The sequence below is a fragment of the Hypanus sabinus genome, chromosome 5 (genome assembly GCF_030144855.1).
Source record: "Hypanus sabinus isolate sHypSab1 chromosome 5, sHypSab1.hap1, whole genome shotgun sequence".
Lineage (NCBI taxonomy): Eukaryota > Metazoa > Chordata > Chondrichthyes > Myliobatiformes > Dasyatidae > Hypanus > Hypanus sabinus.
In genome coordinates, this window is record NC_082710.1 from 10947564 (window position 1) to 10973398 (window position 25835).

At 45.3% G+C, this 25835-nt stretch overlaps 1 protein-coding gene across 1 annotated transcript in view; it reads left to right on the forward strand.

The window, feature by feature from the left end:
• edil3b (EGF-like repeats and discoidin I-like domains 3b) overlaps positions 1-25835 on the forward strand; it is a 302390-nt gene that overhangs the window by 232872 nt on the left and 43683 nt on the right. The window contains exon 9 of the mRNA XM_059969361.1: positions 11005-11189. Within this exon, the coding sequence (XP_059825344.1) occupies positions 11005-11189 (185 nt within the window). The remainder of the gene's footprint in view (positions 1-11004; positions 11190-25835) is intronic.

The window sequence follows — 25835 nt, forward strand, 5'->3', positions numbered from 1 at the left end:
GTCAATGCACTTAGAAAAGGCTACTATGCAAAAGAGACCTAACCCTAGCATAGGCATTGACTATTGCAGTATCATTAAAGACTGCAGCAAGGATACAGCAGAACTACAGAAAAGGAAGTTAAAATGTGAAATGCACAAGATGTTCCTGAATGGTGCAAAGAAATGTTATTTTTGTGACAAATCCTCCCATGATGCAAATAACTGTTGGTTCAAAAAAAAAAGTGCAGGAAGTGTCAAAGACAAGATCACATAAAGAGAGTGTGCAAGGCAGACAAAAAGCATAACTGAGTAAAAAGTCTCAGACACAAGATTAACCAAAAGCATAAAGTTACTGAATGTAAAACAGAAGCAGACAACATAGAGTCTGACAAAGCTGAACTGTCATGCCTAGTGCTGCATAGTATAGCTGAAACAGATCACAACAGATGTGTCTGGTGTAAAACTGAAAATGGAGCTGGATATAGGGTCATCTTTGTCCATAATTCCAGAGGCTGACTGCAACAGAATGTTCAAGTGCAGATACATATTATGTTACACAGAAAGGAATCAGAAAGGCTCATTTTATTGTTAAAGATTAAAGAATATCAGATTCAGAATCACTTCATTGCCAGAATATGAAACATAGCAGAACTGATTGTCGTTCAGTGCCAAGCATAAAACACAGGACAATACCATAACAGACAACGTAATAGCATCAAGACAATAGTGCAAATGGCTCTGAGCAATCAGCAATTAGCAGAACAGTCACATGCACAAATGCCAAATAATCACACTGAAATAAATGTGAACATACGAACAGACTCAATAACTATCATCAGAACAGGAAAGACCATTTAATGGATGCTGTGCAGGAATAGTTAGGTTATTACACCTGAGTGAGTTTTTTGAGAAGCTGCATAGCTACAGGAAAGAAGCTTCAGAGATGACGTGTAATTCTTGTGGTGATGGGCTTGTTGCGTCTCCCTGATGGCAATTTGGTGAATAGGTGACTGCATATGTTACATAAAAACACAGAGATGGAAATTGGCGAATGTACGAATGCATTGGGCTTTGAAGTTATTTCCCTGAAGACTGAACATAATAAGCGTTACACTAGCCGTCTCAGTAATTAATGAGGGCATCACGCTTACTATTTGGGCATTATTATTCCCACATGCTCAGCAGGTGATGTTTACCAGAAACTTCCCCCTCTGGCTGTGAACATTGACAGGCAAAACATACTGTACAGGGCAACAGTTAAAAATTACTTCACACTCTGTGGCAACTTTATTAGTGACAACAGGATGTCCCTCATAAAGTGGCCCTTGAGTGTATGATCGACAATAATCAGACATCATGAGAGCCGAGTACAGAAATTGCCAGGGCACTGGCAGAGATATTTAAAATGACCTTAACCATGGGTGATGTACTGGAGCACAGAGGATAAGTAATATTGTTCCACTGTTCAAGAAAAGCTCTGAGAATAAGCTGGGAAATTAAGGCTGGTGAGCTCGATGTCATTGTGGGGAAGTTATTAGAAGGTATTCTAAGGGACGAGTTATATAACAATTATATTTATTTTTTGACATCCAGCAGGGAATAGGCCCTTCCGGCCCTTCGACCCGCGCCATCGGCAACCCACAAATTTAATCCGAGCCTAATCACAAAACAATTCACAATGACCAATTAACCTACCACCCAGTATGTCTTTGGACTGTGTGAAGAAACTGGAGCACCCGGAGGAAATCCACACGGTCACAGGGAGAACATACAAACTCCTTACAGTCAGCAGCGGGAATTGAACCCAAGTCACTGCTACTGTAAAGATTATAAGACATAGGAGCAGAATAAGGCCATTTGGCCTGTCGAGTCTGTTCAGCCATTCAATCATGGCTGATCCTTTATTCCCCTCCTCAGTCCCACTCCCCCGCCTTCTCATCGTAACTTTTAATGCCATGTCCAATCAAGAGCTTATCAAGCTCTGCCTTAAACACACCCAACAACCTGGCCTCCATAGGTGCTGTAGTAACAAATTCACCACCCTTTTGCTAAAGAAATTTCTCTGCATGTCTGTTTTAAATGAGCCTGTAACCGCTTGTCCGAGACTCCCCCACCATGGGAAACATCCTTTCCACATTTATCCTGACTAGACCTTTCAGCATTCAGTGAGATCCTCCCCCCCCCCCCCCTCCATTATCCTTCTAAATTGTACAGACCCAGAGCTATCAAACATTCCTTGTATGGTAACTCTTTCATTCCCAGAATCATCCTTGTGAACCCTCTCCAATCCCAGCTCATATTTTCTTAGATGAGGAGCCCAAAACTGTTCACAATCCTCAAGGTGAGGCTTCACAAGTGCCTTATAAAGCCTCGGCATCACATCATTGATCGTGATTCTACACCTCTTGAAATGAAGGCTAACATTGCATTTACCTTCCTCACCACTGACTCGACCTGCAAACTAACCTTTAGGGTATGCTGCACAAGCACTCCAAAGCCCCTTTGCATCTCAGATTTTTGGATTTTCTCCCTATTTAGACAATAGTCTGCACATTTATTTGTTCTACCAAAGTGCATGACCACACATTTTCCAACATTGCATTTCATTTGCCACTTTCTTGCCCATTCTCCTCATCTGTCTAAGTCCTTCTGCATCCTACCTGATTCCTCGACACTACCTGCCTCTCCACCACCTTTCTATCATCTGCAAAGCCACCTGTTCCATTATCTAAATCATTATATACAGCATAAAAAGAAGCGGTCCCACCAACGATCCCCAAGGAACACCACACAGGCAGCCAACCAGAAATGGACCATTTTATTCTCAATCACTACCTCCTACCAATCAGCCAATGTTCTAACCATATCAGTAACTTTCCTGTAATACCATGGGCTCTTAACTTGGTAAGCAGCCTCGTGTATGGCACCTTGTTAAAGGCCATCTGTAAGTCCAAATATGCAAAATCAACTGCATCCCCTTTATCTATCATATGTGTAATCTCCTCAAAGAATTTCAACAGATTTGTCAGGCAAGATTTTCACCATGCTGATGTTCTCTTATCTTGTCTGTGTCACCAAGTACTTCATAGCCTCATCCTTAACAATTGACTCCAACATCTTCCCAAACACTGAAATCAGGCTAACTGGTCTATAATTTCCTTTCTGCTGGCTTCCTCCTTTCTTAAAGAGTGAAGAGACATTTGCAATTTTACAGTCCTCTGGCACCATCCAGAGTTCTTTGATTTTTGAGAGATCATTACTAATGCCTCCACAATCTCTACCGCTACCTCTTTCAGAACCCTAGGGTGCAGGTCCTCTGGTCTGAGTGATTCATGTACCCTTAGGACTTCCAGCTTTTTGAGCACCTTCTTCCTTGTTATAGTAACTATCTCACTTCTCTTCCCTCGCACCCTTCAACAACTGGCCCACTGCTAATGTCCTCCACAGTGAAGACTAATGCAAAATAATCATTTGGTTCATCTGCCATCTCCTTGGCCCCCCATTATTATTTCTCCGGCCTTATTTTCTAGCCGCCCTATATCCACTCTCATCTCTCTTTTATTAGAAACATAGAAAACCTACAGGCCCGTCAGCCCACAAAGCTGTGCCGAACATGTCGTTACCTTGGAAATTACCTAGGGTCACCATTAGTCCTCTATTTTTTTTATCTCCAGTAGTTTCTTAAAAGCCCCTATTGTATCTGCCTCCAACACCGTCGCCGGCAGCCCATTCCACACACTCACCACTCTCTGTGTAAAAAACTTACCCCTGACATCTCTTCTGTACCCTCTTCCAAGCACCTTAAAACTGTGCCCTCTTGTGCTAGCCATTTTAGCCCTGGGAAAAAGCCTCTGACTATCCACATGATCAATGCCTCATAGTAAAAACTTTTACTAACTTTAATATTGTTTGATAGCTTGCTTTCATATTTTTCTTTTCCCTCCTAATGATTCTTTTAGTTGCTCTCTGAAGGGTTTTAAAAGCTTCCCAATCCTCAGTCTTCCCACTAATTTTAGCTGTGTTGTATGCCTTCTCTTTTGTTCTTACAATAGCTATGACTTCCCTTGTCAATCACAGTTGTACTATTTTGACATGGGAGAATTTCTTTGTTTTTGGAACACATCTGTCCTGCACCTTCCTCATTTTTCCCAGAAACTCATGCCATTGCTGCTCTGGTGTCATCTCTGCCAGCATCTCCTTCCAATTTACTATGGCCAACTTCTCTTTCATAGCACCTTACTCCACTGAAATACTGCTATGTCAGACTTAACTTTTTCCCCATCAAATTGCAAGATGAACTCAATCATATCGTAATCACTACCTCCTAAGGGTTCTTTTACCTTAAGCTCCCTAATCACCTCTGGTTCATTACACAATTCCCATTCCAATTTGGCTGGTTCCCTAGTAGGTTCAATAACAAACTGCTCTAAAAAAAACATCTCATAGGCATTCAACAAACTCACTCTCTTGAGATCCATTTCCAACCTGATTTTCCCAATCGATCTGCATGGAGAAATCTCCCATGACTATCATAACATTGCCCTTTTTGACATGCCTTTTCTATTTCCTGGTGTAATCTGTGGTCCACATCCCAGCTACTTTTGGGAGGCCTGTATATAACTGCCATCAGCATCCTTTTCTTAATTCAGCCCACAGGCATCCAACATCTTCCGATCCTATGTTACATCTCCCTACTGATTTAATGCCATTCTTAACCAGCAGAACCACGCCATTCACTGTGCCTACCTTCCAATCACTCTGATATAATGTATAACCTTGGACATTTAGCTCCCAACCTCAACCATCCTTCAGCCACGATTCTGTTATGGCCACAGCATCATGCCCGACAATTTGTAATAGTGCAGCAAGATCACCCACCTTATTCCTTATACTCCATGCATTGGGATATGACACTTTGTGTACTGTATTTGCTTCCCCTTTTTGATTCTGCATCCCTAATGCACTGGTACTCACCCTATTGGCTGCAGTTTTGTCCTATCATCTGCCTGCCTTTCCTGACAGTCTAACTACCTACTATCTTTGCTTTTTTACCATCCATCCTATCCTGAGTCCTTTCAATCTGGTTCCCACCTGCCTGTCTAATTGGTTTAAAGCATCCCCAACAGCTCTGACAAACCTGCCTGCGAGAATATTGTCTTTCCCCCAGGTTTAGGTGCAACCCGTCACTTTTGAACAGGCCATATCTCCCCCAGAATAGATCCCAATGATCCAGGAATCTGAAGCCCCATTCCCTGCACCAACTTCTCTGCTGTGCATTAATTTTCCAAATCATCCTTTTTCGACCCTCACAGGTGCATACCACTGGGAGCAATCCAGAAATTACTACCCGGGGGTCCTGCTTCTCAGCTTTCTACCTAGCTCTTTGCTTTTCCTTCTTATGTCATTGGTACCAATATACACCAAGACGCCTGGCTGTTCTCCTTCCCTCTCCAAAAAGTTGTGGATGTGATCCAAGACATCTCTGACCCTGGCACCTGGGAAGCAACATCCTATCCGGGTGTCCGGTTCACGTCCACGGAATCTCCTGTTTGTACCTTGACTCCTGAGTGCCCTATCACTACTGCTCCCCATTTCTCCCTCTTTCCTTTCTGCACCTCGGACCTATGCTCAGCACCCATAACCCAGTTTCCATGGTATTTCCCCTGGTAAGTCATCCCCAACAATAGGATCCAAAGTAGTATACTTATTTTGAGGGGGAATGGCCACAGGTATGCTCTGTGCTCACTGCCTATTCACATTTCCATTTCTCCTGACAGTCGGACATGTGACCAAGTGGTTAAGGCGTTCGTCTAGTGATCTGAAGGTCGCTAGTTCGAGCCTTGGCTGAGGCTGCGTGCGTGTCCTTGAGCAAGGCACTTAACCATGGACGACACTGGTGCTGAGCTGTATGGGTCCTAAAGCCCTTTCCTTGGACAACATCGGTAGCGTGGAGAGGGGAGCTTCGGCAAATGCCAGTCTTCCATAAAAAAAACCTTGCCCAGGCTCGTGCCCCTCTCCTGGAAATTTTCCAAGGCACAAATCCATGGTTTATCGAGATTAACAGAGGCCTACACACTTGCCTCCTGCAACTTCGGGGTGACTGCTTCCCTATAACTCTGATCAATTATCGCCATACTCTCCCCTGCAAACCAGATCCCTAACACAGTCCTCAAGGAGCTGCAGCTGGATGCACTTCACACAGTTGTAGTTCCCCGGGAGACATCCGACATGAAGACCACATAACAACTGTTTAGTACACTTGGTACAGTAAGAGGAAAAAAAGGGAACCTTAACAGAAGCTTACTCAGAGACAACGCCTCTTTCGAGACAAACCCTGACCCTCCCACCCTCACCACTGGCCTACTCCCAACAATAACCTTTTGTCCCTTCTGTACTTTTAAACAAGGGTCGCCGACCTGCGAGAAACCTCGTCACTGTGCCTGCTCCTGCCATTGGTTGGGTCATCGGAATGAGCCCATAAAGCACTATGCTAACATCTATGGCACCGTGCTGTCCCAAATTTGAATAGACAGGGCCTATTACAGATAGTCAACATGGCTTTGTGTGTGGTAGGTCATATCTAACAAAACATACAGGGTTTTCTGAGGAGGTTCCCCAAAAAGTTGATGAAAGGAGGGTGGTGAGTGTTGTCTACATAGACTTCTCAAAGACATTTAATAAATTCTGCATGGTGGGATGTGGTTCAGAAGGTTAAGTAATTTGCCATTCAGGATGGAAATAATAAATTGGATTCAGTATTGGCTTAGCAGGAGAAGAAAAAGAGTGATAGTAGATGTTTGTCTTTTTGACTGGAGGCCAGTGACTTTTGGTGTGCTGCAGAGAATGGCGTTGGGTCCATTGTTGTTTATCATCTATATTAATGAATTAGAATACAATGAAAAATCAATCAGCAAATTTGCAGATGTCACCAAGTTTGGGAGTGTAATGGGCTGTGAGGATGCTATCAAAGCTTGCAACAAGATCTGGATCAGCAAGTAAAATGGGCTGAAAAATGGCAGATGGAATTTAATGCAGACAAGTGTGAAGTGTTGTACTTCAGTAGGACCAACCAGGGCAGGACTGAAACAATAAATGGTAGGGCAGTATAACAGAGGGATCCAGGAACACAGATCAATCATTCATTGAAAGTGGCATCACAGGTAGACAAGGTCATAAAAAAGCTTTTGGCACACTGGTTCTCATAAATGAATGTATTCAGTACAGAAGTTAGGATGGTATGTTACTGTTGTATAAGATGTTGTTGAGACCGAATTTGGAATATTGTGTGCAGTTCTGGTCACCTTCCTACAGGAAAGATAGAAATAAAATTGAAAGAGTGCAGAGAAAATTTACAAGAATTTTGCCGGAACTTGAGTAGTTGAGTTGCAAGGGAAGATTGAATACATTGGAGCTCGACTCCCTGGAGCTTGAGAGAATGAGGGGAGATCACACAACAATTCAGGAACAGCTTCTCTTCTGTCATCAGATTTCTGATGGGACCATGGACCCACAAACACTACTTTGTTTTTACTTCATTTTTGCACTGTAGATTTTGTAATTTATAGTAAATTTTCAGCCTTTGCGTTAACAAATTTCAAATTATATAAGATTGAGATAATAAACCTGATTCTGTATACCACACAGCAATACAAGCTGCAATCAAGTGGTGCTTATCTTTGCATTAAGTGCCTGTGAAACAGCAGTTACACAGTTTCAGTACAGTGAAATTCGATAAGTATTTGACAAAAAGCCAAATTATTTCATAATGAAAGCATTCACCAAATAATTGTAATTCCCAAACAGCAATTAAATATGTTGCTAAACGCATGCTGTTCAACGCGAGCCCACTTCCAACCATGGGATATTCTTTATTTTAATGTTTAGTTGCTGTGCCCTGCTAGCCTCAAACTGCCAGAGACACAACAATGGTGCTCTGAAGACACAATATCAGTTGCAAAGATAGCAAAAATCACAAGGCTCGGGACTACAAATTGGCACTGGGCAGAATCCATCATGAAGGACCCTCTCCACTAAAGGCATGCCCTCTTCTCATTGCAACCATCAAGGAGGAGGTATGGAAATCCGAAGACACATGGTCACTCTTTCAAGATCAGCTGCTTGCCCTCTGCCATCAGATTTCCGAATGGACCAAGAACCCACGAACACAACCTCACTATTCTCGCTCTTGCTTCTGGCATGATTTATTTAATTATTATTGTAAATTATGATATATTTCATGTAAAATGATAAATAAACTCTTCTCGGGCTTCCAGCTGGTTACAGATATCAATTATAACCGGCATTTCAATGACAAGTTCTGCCATCTTCATCCCTAATGAAGATGGTTATAATCAATACCCAGCTGGAAGCCCGAGAAGAGTCTATTCGTCATATTTTATGTCTTTCATGACACATGTTAGTGGTAATAAACCTGATTCCACAACCTTTGGACTGACTTTCACCAACTCTACAAGTTCAAAGTTTGACTGAACAACTCACATTCACAGCATTATTAACGTTCTTCTTGCACAGTTTGCCAGTAACGTCATGTACGATCCCAGCCACCCAGCTCAGGGACTGTTTGTCCCACTCCCATCTGGGAGGAGGCTATGTAGCATCCAAGCAAGGACCACCAGGTTCAACAACAGTTACTTACCCCCAGCAGTAAGTCTGATCAGCATCTCCATCCACTTACTCACCCCTCCACACCCCCCACCAACTCAATTTTGTCATTTCCTGTCAGTCACCTTATGTACCCACACTCCTGTGCCAAGCAATAGACAATAGGTGCAGGAGTAGGTCATTCTGCCCTTTGAGCCAGCACTACCATTCAATGTGATCATGGCTGATCATCCACAATCAGCACCCTGTTCCTGCCTTCTCCCCATATCCCTTGACTCCGCTATCTTTAAGAACTCTATGTAACTCTTTCTTGAAAGCATCCAGAGAATTGGCCTCCACTGCCTTCTGAAGTAGAGAATTCCATAGATCCACAACTCTATCTGGGTTTTTTCCTGAACTCCGTTCTAAATGGCCTACCCCTTATTCTTAAACTGTGGCCTCTGGTTCTGGACTCCCCCAGCATCGGAATATACACTTTATGTCACTTTATGGACATACAATCTTCAAAAGTTCAAAGTAAATCTATTATTTGAATCATAAGTCAATTTAATATCACTGGTAATTGTCATGAAATTTGTTAACTTTGATTCTGATTCAGGGTGGTGGAAAAATCCCACGGTCCTTTCATTCAGAAAAAGGAAAGGTCTTTGGCAGGAGTAAATTAATGTTCCTTAAGGTATCCTGCAAATTTCTGCACCTAATCAAACAACAAAATGCCTTTTCCATTACGTGATTCAGCATGTAAGAGCTCATGAGCTTCCTGTCACTGGTATCAGTTAATAGTGTAATTTAATTCCAGTGACATTATCAGCGCCTGCATTTAGAGAGAAGAGGCAGAGTTAAAAATTGCATTTTGTACAAATCTGCTGCTGGTCATTGAGTTTCTATTAGATAAAATGTGTTATAATCTTCCTTTCTTAGGAATCATAAAAGGTAATACAGCTTACCCCAAAATACTTATAAGTTCAGTCGTGTCTAAGTGCAATGTCTTCCACTTCACTCTTCCCAGTTTCCTACTTCATCACTCAGCTCCCCACTCACATGGCTTCACCTATCATCTGCCAGTTTGTACTCCTTCCCCTCCCCACATCTTGTTTTTCTGGCTTCAGCCACCTTCATTTCCAGTCCTGATGAAGGATCTTAGCCTGAAACATTGACTGATTACTCCTGTCCGTAGAGGCTGCCTGACCTGCTGAGCTCCTCCAGCATTTTATCTATGTTCATAAGCTCGGTGGTACGTTTACAGGCAGGCCTTGCCAAGCATGTTGACAGAAAGACAACATAGATGCAAATACTTTACATTGTTATTCACAGCTCCAGGGATGACATGATGTCTTGAAAACCTATGTCAGATCAATTCCTAAAGCAACACACACAAAATGCTGGAGGAACACAGCAGGTCAGGCAGCATCTATGGAGAGGAGTAAACAGTCAACATTTTTGGGCGGAGACCCTTCTTCAGGGCTGGAAAGGAAGGGGGAAGATACCAGAATAAAAAGGTTAGGAGGGATGGGAAGGAGAATAGCTGGAAGGTGATGGGTGAAGCCAGGTGAGTAGAAAAGGTAAAGGGCTGGTGAGGAAGGGATCTGATAGGAGAGGAGAGTGGACTATGGGAGAAAGGGAAGGAGGAAGGGCACCAGGAGGAGGTGATAAAGTTTTAAATTCCACAGAATGCAAACCTGAATGAATACAAATCTGAATAATATTTTTCTGGTAAACTGGTCTTGCTCTTTCATCCTTCATAAATAATTCACCCAAATTGCTGGAGGAACTCAGCAAATCAAAAACACAAGAGATTCTGCAGATGCTAGAAATCCAGAGTAACAGACACAAAAATGCTGGAGAAATGCAGTAGGTCAGGCAGCATTTATAGAGGGGAATGAACAGTCTAAGACCCTTCATCAGAACTGGATAGGAAGGGGGAAGAAGCTTGACTAAGAAGGTGGGGGGGGGGGGCGGGGAGTGAAGGTTATAGGTGAAGCCATGTGGGGGGAAGATGGGGAGCTGGATTTCCTGAGTAACATACACACACAAAATGCTGGAAGAGCTCAGCAGATCAGACAGCATCTGTGGAGAAGAATAAACAATTGACATTTTTGGGCGAGACCCTTCATCAGGACTGGAACAAAAGGGGGAAGATGCCAGAATGGGAAGGTGGGGGGAGATGGAGGAGGACAAGCTGGCTGGTGATAGGTGAAGGTAGGTGAGGGGAAAGGTGGGTGGTTGGATTTTCTTCCTAAATATGGTACCCACAACTGCCCACAGTATCGGGGGTGATCACAGCTCAACTTTGTACAATTCTAGAGAAAAAATTCTTCACAATACCATGGTAAATTTAAGTCTAGTGAATTATTTATGGAAGGTGATTTGAGATTCTATTTTAAATTTATCCTTTTCCTTTAGGCTGCTCAGAACCTCTGGGCATGAAGTCAGGACATATCCAGGATTATCAGATAACTGCTTCCAACGTCTTTAGGACCTTAAATATGGACATGTTTACCTGGGAACCCTGTAAAGCTCGACTGGATAAACAGGGAAAGATAAACGCCTGGACTTCAGGACGCAGTGATCAGTCACAGTGGCTGCAGGTATTCAATGTATTTTCAAAATATTGTTCTTTCATTAACCATGTACGTTTCATGTCTCTGCTCCTTATCAAGATACGTTCAATGGCCACTTTATTAGGAACCTCCTGTACCACAGTTGATGTTTCAGGCCAAGGCTCTTCATCAGGAGACCTGATGACAGGTATCGGCCTGAAGTATCAACTGTTTATTTCCCTGCATAGATATAGCCTGACCTGTTTGAGTTCCTCCAGCATTTTGTGTAGATTGATTGTGGAGTAGACTAAAAGATCAACATTACATTGTGGGGTGAAGTGCCTGAACTTTGCTGTTCTACGTTATTATTCCACGTACAATCCAATAATGAACTCCTGGCTCCTACAATTTAGAAAAAGTATTTTAATGAACATTTAGATGCAGGTATTGAAGTTTACAGTTTATTCAATACAGTTGGCCCTCCTTATCCACGAATTCCGCATGAGCAAATTCAACAAACTGCGAATTGAGAAAACCCGGAAGTGCTCTTCCAGCAATTGTTGTTCGGGCATGTACAGACTTTTTTTTCTTGTTATTATTCCCTAAACTATGCAGTATAACAACTATTTTACATAGCATTTACATTGTATTAGGTATTATGAGTAATCTAGAGATGATTTAAAGTATAAGGGAGGATGTACGTGGGTTATCGTGGATTGGGATCGAAAAAAATCTTAAGTTCTCTTACTAAGTAAGTTGGAACAGGTACATCCGGTATAATTTAGCGTCAGTTAGTCAAACGTTTATCTTCATATATAGTATATATTTTACCTTTCTATGTATATAAAACTCTTAAGAACGTATTTTTCAGCGCCGGGCTGGGGAACGGAATTCAATCCAGTGACAGACCGCTGTCGAGCGTGCTCTCCACCATGCCGGGTTGACGTGGAAGATCAAAAACTCGAAACCCCAAAACCCAATAATTAAACCACTGCGTTGCTTAGTAATAATTGTAGCTTTCATCGGGGCAGGACCTTTCTCACTTTATCCTTTAAAATTGTTCCGATTGTTGACCGACGTAGCCTAACACTTTTCCAATGACCGATGGCATTTCATCTCTTTCTGATCGCTTTATTATTTCCACTTTATTTTCAATCGTTATCGTGATTATTTTCGTGAACAGAAACACTGTGGATTCAGATCTCTGCCGCTGGGTCCTAATGTCCACCGCACTGAGACAGGTTAAATAAGGTCTGGGGTTCCGCTGGGTCCTAAGGTCTACTATATTGAGATAGGTTGAATAAGGGACTTGAGCATCCGTGAATTTTGGTATCCGCGAAGGGTTCCAGAACCAATCCCCCGATGATAAGGAGGGCTGACTGTATTCCCACATGAATCTTTAAGTCTTTATATCCTAAGTGAATACTGCAATGTCATTACATACTTCTTCTTTATGTTCTTGGGATCCAAAACAGTTCTGCTGTAATTGGAATCCCATGGAATCAGGGGGAATGTGGGAGATCAAATATTCCAACTTTTAAAGTACAGTGCTGTAATGTCTGTGCCCTCCTGCTTCAGTTCCTCTGTATGAAATGTTCTTGCAGCAGTATTACCTAAATCTTTAATCTTTAGTTTTATATTATCTGCTTGCTTTCACCTGTGGGAAAGATGCCATTTTGGGTTTTTTTCCTATTCACTTCCCTTCTTTTAGAAACCTTCCGGTATTAAAGTTCAAAGTAAATGGATCAGCCAAGATCAAATGGCAGAGCAGACTTGATGGGCCAAATGGCCTAATTCTGCTCCAGTGTCTTATGGCCTTATTGTCCAAATTTACTATGTCACCATATACTCTCATGAGATTCATTTTCTTGCAGGCATTCATATTAGTACAAAGAAATACAATAGAATCATTGAAAGACGACACACAAAGACTGACGAACAACCATTGGAGAAAAGGTGACATGTAGGACTGAGATAAGAAGGAGGTTCTTGACCTGGATGTTGAACCAGTGTAACTTGCCTTGGAAAAGGCTATGGAGGCCAAACAAAGAACTTCAAACAACACAGCAGGATACAGCCCCTTCAGCCCATGATGATGTCCTGGCCTTTTAACCTACACTAAGATCAATCTAACCCTTCCCTCCGACTTAGCTATCCATTTTTCTTTCATGCATGCACCTAAGTGTCTCTCAAATGCCACTAATGTTATGCCTTTAACACCACTATCTCTAGGGCATTCGATGCACCCACCACTTTGTGTAGAATAAAACTTGCCGCTGACATCCCTCCTATACTTTGTCCAATCACCTTCAAATTACGCCGCCCACACATTAGTCATTTCTGACCACTCTATCTTGGCCTCTTATCATATTGCACATCAAGTCACCTCTCATCTGCCTTTGCTCCAAAGAGAAAAGCCCTAGCTTGCTCAAGCTAAGATAAAACGAGTTCAGTAATCCAGCCAGCATCCTGGTAAATCTCCTCTGCACCCTCTCTAAAGCTTCCACATCCATATACTGACCATTATTTCTTCAAAACATGCTTCCTCATATCTGACAGCACTCATGCTGTCCCACGGCTCAATACTGTGTGATACTAAGCAGAGAACAATGCACTCTTCTCCAACTGTAGTCACATTGTGGTTTTCGTAATAATCATTAACAACCTCAAAGTTTATACTGTAGTTTTCTCCTGTCACTTTGAGAAGCACTGTTCAGCTGTGGGATAGTGGGATAGTCCAGGAGGTTGATACAAAGACATCTTAGATAAGTTTATGGGTGTAAGAAAAATGAAGGATATAGGCTGTATAGTAGGAAAGGTTAGATTAATGGTGGACCACGAACAAGAGAAAATCTGCATATGCTGGAAATCCGAGGAACACACACAAAATGCTTGAGGAACTCAGCAGGCCAGGCAGCATCTATGGAAAAGGTATAGTTGGTATTTTAGACTGAAACCCTCCGGCAGGACTGTGGTGGAGAATTAATGGTGGAGAAGGTTTATATAGTTTAGCACAACATTGTGGGCCAAAGGGCTACAATGTTCATTGTAGGTGGGGTTTTTCTTGACAAGTTTGGTGTAAAAAAAATTCAATCCAATTTCTGTACCTTTTATTAGTTCAAGTTAATGTTTAATTGTTATTTAATCATACATGAATACAGCCAAATGAAACAGCACTATTAACATTACTTATTAGGGCTAAATACCTCAAAATTTACATTTGGTGATGGAGGTCAGATCAGAAGTACCTTCGGTCAGTATAGAATGAAATAGACAGAAAAGATTGAGCTACAAAGTTTTCCATGTGGACAAAATGTATCAAATACTAATTCATTGCGACAGTCCAGAGACTGCGGTATAGGAAGTTAGACATCTCTTTAGCAAAGAGTAGATAATAAAGCTTAAAGGAAGTCCAATGTGGCTGTGAAATTTAAAGCAAATACCAACTTTTAAATAACATCAGAGAAGAGAGAACAGGATTAAAGTCTTTGATGAATAACTTATCACTGATTCATTGCCAACCTTTTTCTCTCTGAACTGATCTTATTGAGTCTACTGAGTATTTTCACCAGTTATTTTATAATTTTTTTTGTCTAAGGATAAAGCCAGCAAATTCTGTGAGTGAGATATGAGAAACCAAGATGGACAGGAGGCAAATTTTCAAAGCAGTTGTTGATTCTTATTTAGTTATTGCCCATTACACTGTTGGTATCTAGGGTAGAAATGAAGGTTCTCCAGCTCTGTCTGTCCTTAGCCACTCAGATGTAGGATTCTTCATTGCAGTATCCATAACTATTTTGTTTTACCAATCAGGGTTGTTAGCCCTGAGTTGAACCCCCAAAGCTGGAAGACCGGTGAACCACTCAGTCTGGCCTCTGCCCTTTGAGCGGTTTGGCCCTACCAAGAGCCAAAGCATAAAGCCTTGACTCCAGCCAGCATTGCTCTTTGTGGTCCTCTTGGAGGAATTGTTGATTCATCTCAGTATTAATGTAGATAGGATAATAGAGAAACATAGAAAACCTACAGCAGAATACAGGCCCTTTGGCCCACAATGCTGTGCCGAACATGTACTTACTTAAAAATTACCTAGGGTTACCCACAGCCCTCTATTTTTCTAAGCTCCATGTACCTATCCAGGAGTCTCTTAAAAGACTGCATTCTACCTGCCTCCACCACCATTGCAGGCAGCCCATTCCACACACCCATCACTTTGCGTAAAAAATTTACCCCTGACATCTTCTCTGTACCTACTTCCAAGCAACTTAAAACTGTGCCCTCTTGTATTAACCATTTCAGCTCTGGGAAAAATGACTATCCACACAATCAATGCCTCTCATCATCTTATACACCTCTGTCAGGTCACCTCTCATCCTCTGTCGCTCTAAGGAGAAAAGGCCGAGTTCATTCAACTTATTCTCATAAGCCATGCTCCCCAATCCAGGCAACATCCTTGTAAATCTCCTCTGCACCCTTTCTATGGCTTCCACATCCTTCCTGTAGTGAGGTGACAAGAACTGAGCACAGTACTCCAAGGGGCCTGATCAGGGTCCTATATAGCTGTAACATTACCTCTCAGCTCTTAAATTCAATCCCATGGTCGATGATCTTGAGGCCTCAAGGTTTCTTCAATAAATATCTATAATATTAGCATGGATAGAAGATTGGTTGCTCAGCAGGAGACAACCAGTGGGAATAAAAGGAGCCTTTTCTGGTTGGCTGCTAGTGAGTTGTGCTGTTCCACAGGGGTCAGTTTTGGAACCTCTTCTTTTCATGTTATATGTCAATGATTTGGATGATGAAGTTGATGGTTTTGTGGTCAAGTTTGCAGACAATATGAAGATTGGTGGAGGGGCAGGTAGTGTTGAGAAGCAGTGGGTCTGCAGAACGACAGTGTAGTGAATATAGTGTAGGGAAATGTATAGTCATGCACTTCAGTAGAAGGAATAAAGGTGTAGACAATTTATTAAATGGGGTGAAAATGTATAAATCAGAGGTGCAAAGGGGCTGAGGAGTCCTTTTGCAGGGTGCCCTAAAGATTAACTTGAAGGTAGTAAAAAAAAAGGCAAATACAAAGTTAGCATTCATTTGGAGAGGACTAGAATATAAAAACAAGGTGGTAATGCTGAGGCTTTATAAGGCATTGGTCAGACCACACGAAGTATTGTGAGCAATTTTGAGATCCTTATCTTAGAAAGGGTGTGCTGATCTTGGAGAGGATCTCGAGGAGGTTCATGAGAATGATCCTGGCAATGAAAAGGTTAATGTATGAGGAGCATTTGATGAACTGAGACTGTAGTCAATGGAGTTTAGAAGAATGAGGGGGGATTTCATTGAAACCTATCAAATATTGAAAGTCTGAGATGGAGTAGATGTGGAGGCAATGGTTCCTGAGGGGGGAGGGGGTTCTAGAACCAGAGGGCACGGCCACAGAATAGAGGAACATCCCTTTAAAACAGAGAAAAAGAGAAATTTCTTCAGCCAGAGGATGTTGAATCTGTGGCATTTGTTGCCACAGATGTCTGTGAAGACCAAGTTATTGGGTATATTTAAAACAGAGGTTGATAGATTCTTCATTAGTAAGGGAGCCAAAGGTTACAGGAAGAAGGCCAGAGAATGGGGTTGCAGGGAATAATAAATCAACTGTGATGGCCTAATTCTGTTCTAAAAAAATGAGGGATCAACAAATTCATTGGTGCCTTAAGCCCATGGGGCTTGTTGGGTCTCATTTCCCATGTTGAGGGAGACTGTGGTAATGATTATGTGATGCATTAGACTGATAGAAATTAGCATGATCAATATATTCAATTTCTTCTGGCAAAGCAAATGATTCAGTAAATTCATCATCATTCAAGGAAAACAGGAGTGTGCTGTTTTTTTAGGAAAGCTATGTTTGTAGAGAAGACAAATGTGTTTAACCAGCAGGATCTGTAGAAACCAACATATTGTACAACAGTAAGGCAAGATTTATTTTACATTTTGTATGTAACTTGCAGGGTAGAGATACATCTCTACCAAAGGAGGTATAAGACTCTCCTTCCTTCTGCGAACCTGCAGATCACCCTTGGGCAAGGTGTGACATCTGCTTGGTCCCCCAATCAGGGTCACATGAAACCATGGGAGCAAGTGGTGGATGGTCATATGAGAAGATGGTGCACATCACAAGTCCTGGTGATGCGACCACTGATGGCAGGCAGACAATCTCGGAAGAGTATTGATAATGTCTGGGGTCACCCATCTTGTAAGGATCTTGCCCAGAAGGCAACAATGGAAAACCACTTCTGTAGAAAAACTTGCCAAGAACAATCATGGTCACAGATTGAGACAAGAATAAGAACAACCACGTGAAGAGTGTCTTCCCCACAGGCAAAATGAGGGAAGACTCAAAGCTGATTAGAACTTTTCAGATTAAAGACAGATGGCAGACTATAATCACCCACATCATATGATACACCCCATAATGATGATATTTGTGTAAAGGAGACTAGAATATTTAATCAGCAGGACCTGTAGAACTCAACATGTTGTATGGCAAGATTTATTTTGCATTTTTGTATGTAACCTAGCATTGATTACCTAATCAAGATTTATCACATGTACATCGAAACACCAGTGACATGTTCTGCTGTATGTTATCAGCCAACACACCCAAGATTGTACTGGGACAGCCCAGAGGAAACCATTCAGCCAATTTCAATTTCAACTAAATATCCTAGATAAACTAACAATCCCCCTCCATTAATAACCCATCAAAATGGAAAATCCGTGAGCATGTTCAAAACAGCCATGGAATATTCTAGTGTACAATGTACTGTGTATGTAATCAAAATGGCTTCTTTGTTTTGCTAGAGTAGGAATGCTTTTATGTTTGATAAGTGGTTTTTTCTCGCAGTTGTTTAGCTTTGGACCTGCTGATATGGGGAATGTATTCATTTGTTAACCAATGGAGAATGTTATTTTGTCTTGTGGGGCTGGGAGCTTGGGGGGTTTCGCAGTCTTTTGAGGGGAGGTGGGAAGGAGATGCCGAGGAAGGTGGACGTGCGCTGCCCTGCTCGGTCGACCACCGGGGGTGGTCCCAGGTGTGAGGACGTGGAGGTCGGAGGCAAGCGACGAGGGGTCAAATGGTTCACTGGCTGAGCTCCAACGATGTGCACTAAACTGACTGAACTTTGATAAGTTGGCACCTTTTGCTTTATTTTCTTTTCTTGATATATACTGTATTGCATAGTACTCTTTTAGTTTTAGTAAAATCTTTAAAGTGTATCGTGTAACAGTATCTGGTGTGAGTTTGATATCATGTGCTATGCGCGGCATAAACTTGTTTCTCACAGCACCTGCATGTACGGAAGGTGGGGTTGGTGAGTGGCTGGATCTTCTTTTCCCCTAGACATATATCAGCCTGTTGGATAAGTGTTACATTTGTGGGGGCTTGTCCGGGATTGTGGAATCAGGGGCTGGGGAATCGCGCAGGCAGCAGAGCGGAGATGGACAGAGATAAGTTTGTTAACTGGTGCGAGTTGGAAGATGTACCGGTGCAATGTGCCAGTGTAGTGTGCGGGGTGGATTTTCGAGTTTCGGGAGACGTGTTAGTGCGGGGGTTAATTTTGGTGAAGGGTATTGGGCAGGTAGAATTGGTAGCTAGACGGTGTGGTAAAGAGGTGGAGTCTAGCTGGGAACTGCCGGCGACGGTCAGTGTTCCAGGGGAGGCGGGGCCGTGGGGGCTCCACTCTCTCTCCGAGGGTAAGGATGACGAAATACCGGAGGAGGAGCTAGAGCTAGAGGCGGCCCCCGAAGAGATGCCTGTCTCTAGTAAAGGAGGGTTGGAGGAGGGAGGCGTGACTAGGCCCCCCCCCCCCCCCCCAGGTAGGGTGGAGGCCTCGGAGCTGGCCGCCGCACTTAACTCCCTGGTGGGAGTGGCCGAGAGGCCCCGGCTGAAGCTGGGGGTGTTCTCCGGAGCCAAGCCTACTCCGGACGGGGAGGTGGACTATGAGACCTGGATCGAGCATACGTCTTTGATGTTAGAGGAGTGGCCAGGCTTGGAGGAGGAGAAGAGGCAGCGATTGCTGGGAAGTTTGAGGGGTTCGGCAGCCAAAACAATCCGGAAGTTGAAAACTGAGAAGCCTGGGGCTTCAGTGGAGGAATGCATAGAGGTTTTGGAGGGACCGTTTGGGTTGTCAGAGGAACCCTGGCTGCTTTTAGCAGAGTTTCAACGCCTGGAAAAACGGAGAGGGGAAAAACTCTCCGAGCACATATTTCGAATGGAGAGGATGCTTACGGGGTTGCAGCGCCGGGGGGTAGTGAAGGCGACTGACGTGGCTAGCGTGAGGATGAGTCAGATATTCAGTGGCTCTCGAAGAGGACAAGGTGGTGTGGACTATCCGGCAGGCTTATAGGAAAGGCCCCCCTCCATCCTTCGGGCAACAAATCAGAGAGGTGCAGGAGGAAGAGAAAGTGTTCGGGCGGAAAAGGGGCTCAGGTCACCAGGGGAAATCCTCAGCGATACAGGAAGTGGTGGCTGGGTGGAGGACTGAAAACCCCCAGGGGAGTAGAGACCCCCCTCTGGAGGGGAAGAACAGGGAAGTTACTCACTCCCGGGGGCAGCCATTGCAGTGGGTTGGGAGAGGGGGCCGTCATGGAAGAGGAGGGGCGGCGGGCAGCGTGTGCTTTAACTGTGGGAAAGAGGGGCATTTCAGGCGGGACTGTGGGCGGCCAAGGGTGTGCTATAGCTGTGGAGAAGAGGGACACTTTTGGTGGGATTGTGAGAGACAGGGAGCCCTGCGGAGGGCAAGCCCCTCTGCGACTAAGAAGGGAGAGGTGTTGGGAAACTTAGGAGAGGCTCAGTGAGGTAACGGACTGGAGCCTCTGGAGGAACACGTTCCCAGAGATCAGCCAGGGGACCACCTCTATTCCGGATGGGCTCGTAGGACCCCGTGCCAGTGTGTGTCTATGGATAGAGCGAGTTTACGCAAAAGCTATTCTTGATACGGGATTGCAGGTGACCTTATTGTAGCGGTCTTTCTACAACAAATATCTAAAGCATTTGCCCATAACCCCATTTGACGCCCTGCAGATTTGGGGTGTGAGCGAGGGTGACTACCCGTACGATGGGTACCTATCAGTGAGATTGGAGTTCTCGGAGGGCGATGTGGGAGTGTCTGAAGCTATTGAGACGTTGGTGTTGGTGTGTCTGGACCCGGTGGAAATCGGTGGTGCTGCCCTCCTGGTGGGGACTAACTCCCCGGTTGTGCGACGGCTCCTGGGAGCTTGTAAGAAGAAAGGGGGGGAACACTTTCTGGAGACCCTCTCGGTGCATCCAGTGTTTCGAGCGGTATTCGAAGAAGGGGTTGCCCCCCAATGGCTGGATCCGGAGTGTAAACGAGGGACGGTGTGGTGTACGCAGGCGAGGCCCAAGGTGATTCGACCAGGGGAGGTAGCACTTGTGATGGGGACCCCCAGATTCCCCGGAGTGCCGACGGGCGAAGCCCTGTTAGTAGACGCCCCAGACGATCTTGAAGGGGTGACATGATTTCCAGCGGGAGTGCTGGTGAGGCCCGAAGTGCAGAGACCAGGGGTGGTACATGCAAGGCGTATAGCTATAAGTGTCAGGAACACCACGGCAAGAGAAATCACCTTTAAGAGGGGAATGCCGCTAGCGCATCTCTTCCCAGTGACGGTAATGTCTAGCACACCAGTAAGGACCCCTAACGGGAAGGGGTTGGGGTATCGAAGGGAGCTGACCACTGAAGCCTTTAACTTTGGGGATTCTCCTGTGTCGCTGGAGTGGAAATGCAGGCTAGTGGAGAAGATGCTGAAGATGGAAGCTGTTTTTTCTCGGGGCGAGTTTGATGTTGGCTGCTCCAAAAGCACTCGCCACACCATCCGGGTGACGGAGGACACCCCGTTCCGAGAGAGATCCCGGCGGCTGGCTCCGGCAGATGTTGAGGACGTGCGACAGCACTTGTGCAAGTTGAAGGAGGCCGGAATCATAGCTGAGTCTCGAAGTCCTTATGCGTCCCCAATAGTGGTGGCACGGAAGAAGAATGGGAGAGTGCGCATGTATGTTGACTACAGGACGTTGAATCGGCGAACTGTCCTTGATCAATATTCTGTCCCGAGGGTCGAGGATGCGTTGGCCTGCCTGAGCGGTGCGAAGTGGTTCAGTGTGCTGGACTTAAGGAGTGGGTATTACCAGATCCCGATGAGTGAGGGCGACAAAGAGAAGACAGCCTTTATCTGCCTGCTGGGGTTCTTTCAGTTCGAACGAGTGCCCCAGGGCATATCGGGAGCCCCAGCCACCTTCCAGAGGCTCATGGAGAGGACTGTGGGGGATATGAATCTGTTGGAGGTGCTGGTGTACCTGGACGATTTGATAGTGTTTGGATCGACTTTGGAGGAACATGAAGAGCGGCTGTTAAAGGTATTAAGCCGGCTTAAGGAGGAAGGGCTGAAGCTTTCCCTGGACAAATGCCAGTTCTACAAGTCGTCGGTCAGCTACATTGGTCATATCATTTCGCGAGAGGGAGTGGCTACTGATCCACCCAAGATAGAGGCTGTGACCACCTGGTTGAGACCACAGAAAGTGAGTGCTCTGCGCTCTACACTCGTTTTTGGGGTTCAGTGGGTATTACTGCCGATTCGTGAAAGGATACGCCAAAGTGTGTCACCCATTGACTCAGCTGTTGTGTGGATATCCCCCGGTGGGAAAGAAAAGGAAGGGGGACCGGAGGCAAGACGCTGGAGGATACTGGAACCCGGCGGAACCTTTTGGCTCGATATGGAATGATCGATGTGAAGAGGCGTTCCGATCTTTGAAAAGGGCGCTGACCCAGGCCCCGGTGTTGGCTTTTACCGATCCCCAGAAGCCATATGTGCTGCACACGGATGCCAGCCGAGAGGGTCTCGGGGCTGTTCTGTACCAGGAGCATGGCAAAGCATTGAGGCCGGTAGCCTTTGTCAGCCGAAGCTTGTCGCCATCGGAGAGAAACTATCCCACTCACAAGTTGGAGTTCCTGGCGCTGAAGTGGGCGGTGGTGGACAAGCTGGGCGATTACCTGTACGGAGCCAAGTTTGAGGTGAGAACGGATAACAATCCTCTCACTTATATCCTGACTTCGGCTAAGCCGGATGCCACAGGACATCGGTGGCTGGCGGCCTTGTCGGTATATGAGTTCAGCCTGAGGTACCGCCCCAGAAGCAAGAATGTCGATGCGGATGTTGTCTCATCGGGAGCCGGGGAGGAGGAGAGGGACGAGGAGTGGGGGAGTGTTCCTGCCCCTGGAGTGAAGGCCATGTGTCAGTTTGCTATCACCGTGAAGGCCGAGGGAAGAGGAAGGCTGGAGCGAGCCGTGGACCATTTGGGGGTTTTTGATGACGCCATACCCCTAGCTTACTGTGACCTGACCGCACTGCAGACTAGACAGTTGCTGGAATTGAGTCCGGGGGAAGTGGCAGCTGCTCAGCAAAATGACCCGGGTCTTGGCACTGTGTGGAGAGCGGCAGAGAAGAGGGATGTGGCGTTGGCTGAGAAGGCAAACGTCCGTGCCTCTGTTATTGAAGGAGTGGCCTCGGTTAAAATTAAAGAACCAAGTCTTGTACCGGTCATGGCACCTCAGGACCAACCCCGCCGTTGGCAACTGGTCCTGCCGGAGAAGTATCGGCAGACTGTACTCCAGGCCTTGCATGATGATTCTGGACACTTGGGGGTGGAAAAGACCTATGGATTACTCAAAGACCGGTTCTACTGGCCCCGGATAAGGGGGGAAGTCAAAGAATACTGTAGGGGATGCAGTCGCTGCATCCGGAGGAAGACCCTGCCAGCGTTGGTGGCTCCACTGTCGCACTTGCAGAGTGCGGGACCTCTGGACCTGGTGTGTATGGATTTCCTGTCGATTGAGCCTGACACCAGCAACACCGCGAATGTATTAGTCATCACCGATCATTACACTCGCTATGCTCAGGCATTTCCCACTAAGGATCAGAAGGCAACGACAGTGGCGAAGGTGTTATGGGAGAGTATTTTGTTCATTACGGCCTTCCCAGGCAAATCCATAGTGATCAGGGGCGGGACTTTGAGAGCCGCCTTATCCATGAATTACTGACTATGCTTGGGGTTCAGAAATTGAGGGCTACCCCTTATCACCCCCAGGGTGATCCTCAGCCGGAGAGGTTCAACAGGACCCTATTGGACATGCTCGGGACACTGGAGATTGGGCAGAAAAGTAAGTGGAGTCATCATATTGGACATTTGGTCCACTGTTACAGTTGTACTCGCAATGATGCTACAGAGTACTCGCCCTATTATCTGATGTTCGGGCAGGAAGCAAGATTGCCCATTGACTTGTGTTTTGAGGCTGAGGTGGGTGAATTACCCGGGAAGCCCTATCTAAAGTATGTGTCCGATATGAAGAGGGAGTTACAGAGGGCGTACGAGTTGGCCGAGGCGGCGACTACCAAACAAATTCAGAGGAATAAGATATGATCAAAAGGTGAAGTTTGCCCAATTATTACCGGGTGACCAGGTCCTTTTATGGAATTTGGGACTCCCCGGTAAGCACAAGTTGGCAGATCGATGGGCAGCCAGCCCTTATGTAGTAGAGAGCCAGATGCTGAATCTACCAGTTTACCGGGTGAAACCTGAGGATGGGAATGGGCCTATCAAGGTACTCCATCGGAATCACCTGCTGCCCCTGGGTCAAGCAGTGCGGATGGACAAGGAGCCAGAGTGGGAGGTTGCGCCTAGTACAAGGACTCTGCGAGGGTGCGGAGCGAGGGAAGAACCCGCTGCTGAAGAGCCGAGACAGTTCCCTAACCCGGGAATGGATACCGATTCGGAAGATGACGACTCAGATGAGTGGCCCCTGTTCCCATTCGCTGGCACTCCAGTACCAGAAGAGGAGGCTCCTGGCCCTTCCCCGACTGAGTTGGGCGAGAGGACGGAAGGTGTTGATGGTCAGATGGAGTGGCAGCCTACATTGGGCGGAGAGAGGGTGGAACCCAAACATGAGCCAGAGGGTTCTCGGGTGAGGGGGGAGCCCCGTGAGGGAGGGAGTGAGGATCTGACAGGTAGACCTGGGGTGTCCGAGGCAGAGGGTTCGCAGGTGAAGAGGGAGCCCAGTGAGGCGGAAGGGTCAGCAGAAAGGGTTCGAAGATCTCAGAGGAGTAGGCGCCCCCCAGAGCGGTTAACATATGTGGTGCCAGGAGAACCCAGTGTGATTTCTACTGCTCTGGTGTTACGAAACCCCGTAACTGGGTCACTTACCAGCAAAGATAGAGAGGTTCGTTGAAGTCTGATGGTAATATTTTTAACAGTATTTATTGATAAAGGGGCACAAAAGTAAGATTAATGCAAACATACAGATAATATACATCGTCAATACTAAATCTAAAAGCGCGGGTATAATAATAATCAATAAGAAATAGCTCTATCGTTGTCTAGGGGTTAATGTATTGTCCGATGGAAATATAAAAGTCACTGTTAGTTCGTTCAATCTGCACCGTTTTTGGGTTTTAGAGAGAGACAGGTTAAACTTGCCCAGGTCTTTTATGATGCCAATCCTTTGAGTCGGGGGAGTTGGTTTCCCCATTGTTAGCTAAAAGCCATTTTCCATGGTACAAGCCACCAGTTCCAGGCAAACGGAACCAAACACACATGGCCTCCTTCCAATGGCTTCTGCTATTATGGGATCGCTAGTGTTTCTTCTGGTGCCTCTGAGCGGTTGTTCCCACAGACCCTCTTTTATCCTGACTCACAGGGTCTCAGATGTCAATCAGATGCAATCCCTCCCTCAACCAGCCCACTTTGCCCGAGGGCTTCCACGTAGCACAGTATGGCAATACACAAGCTCCTCTTCAAGAGACAATGGCCTGTCCCGTAGCTTTATATCACCGGGGGAACGAGACATTCTGCACGTCTCTCTCTCTCATTTCCTGGGCCCCCTGACCCATCTCAATAGTGATCTTGCAATTCTCCCAAAGGAGGGGGCTGCAGGCGTAACACTGGGTAGTTATGTCACTGCTTTCTGCACCTGGGGTGGGTTTTTTGTGTTGCAAGAAGCCTTGGGGAACTCTGGTAATGTCATGAGGGCATGACATTTGCTGGTGGGCGGAGAATGTACAATGTACTGTGTATGTAATCAAAATGGCTTCTTTGGTTTGCTAGAGTAGGAATGCTTTTATGTTTGATAAGTGTTTTTCTCTCACAGTTGTTTAGCTTTGGACTTGCTGATATGGGGATTGTATTCATTTGTTAACCTATGGAGAATGTTATTTTGTCTTGTGCGGCTGGGAGCTTGGGGGTTTCGCGGTCTTTTCAGGAGAGGTGGGAAGGAGATGCCGAGGAAGGTGGACTTGCGCTGCCTTGCTCGGTCGACCACCGGGGGTGGTCCCAGGTGTGAGGACGTGGAGGTCAGAGGCAAGCGACCAGGGGTCAAATGGTTCACTGGCTGAGCTCCAACAATGTGCACTAAACTGACTAAACTTTGTTAAGTTGGTGCCTTTTGCTTTATTTTCTTTTCCTTCATATATACTGTATTGCATATAGTACTCTTTTAGTTTTAGTAAAATCTTTAAAGTGTATCCTGTAACGGTATCTGGTGTGAGTTTGATATTGTGTGGTACGTGCGGCATAAACTTGATTCTCACAGCACCTGCGTGTACGGGGGGTGGGGTTGGTGAGTGGCTGGATCTCCTTTTCCCCTA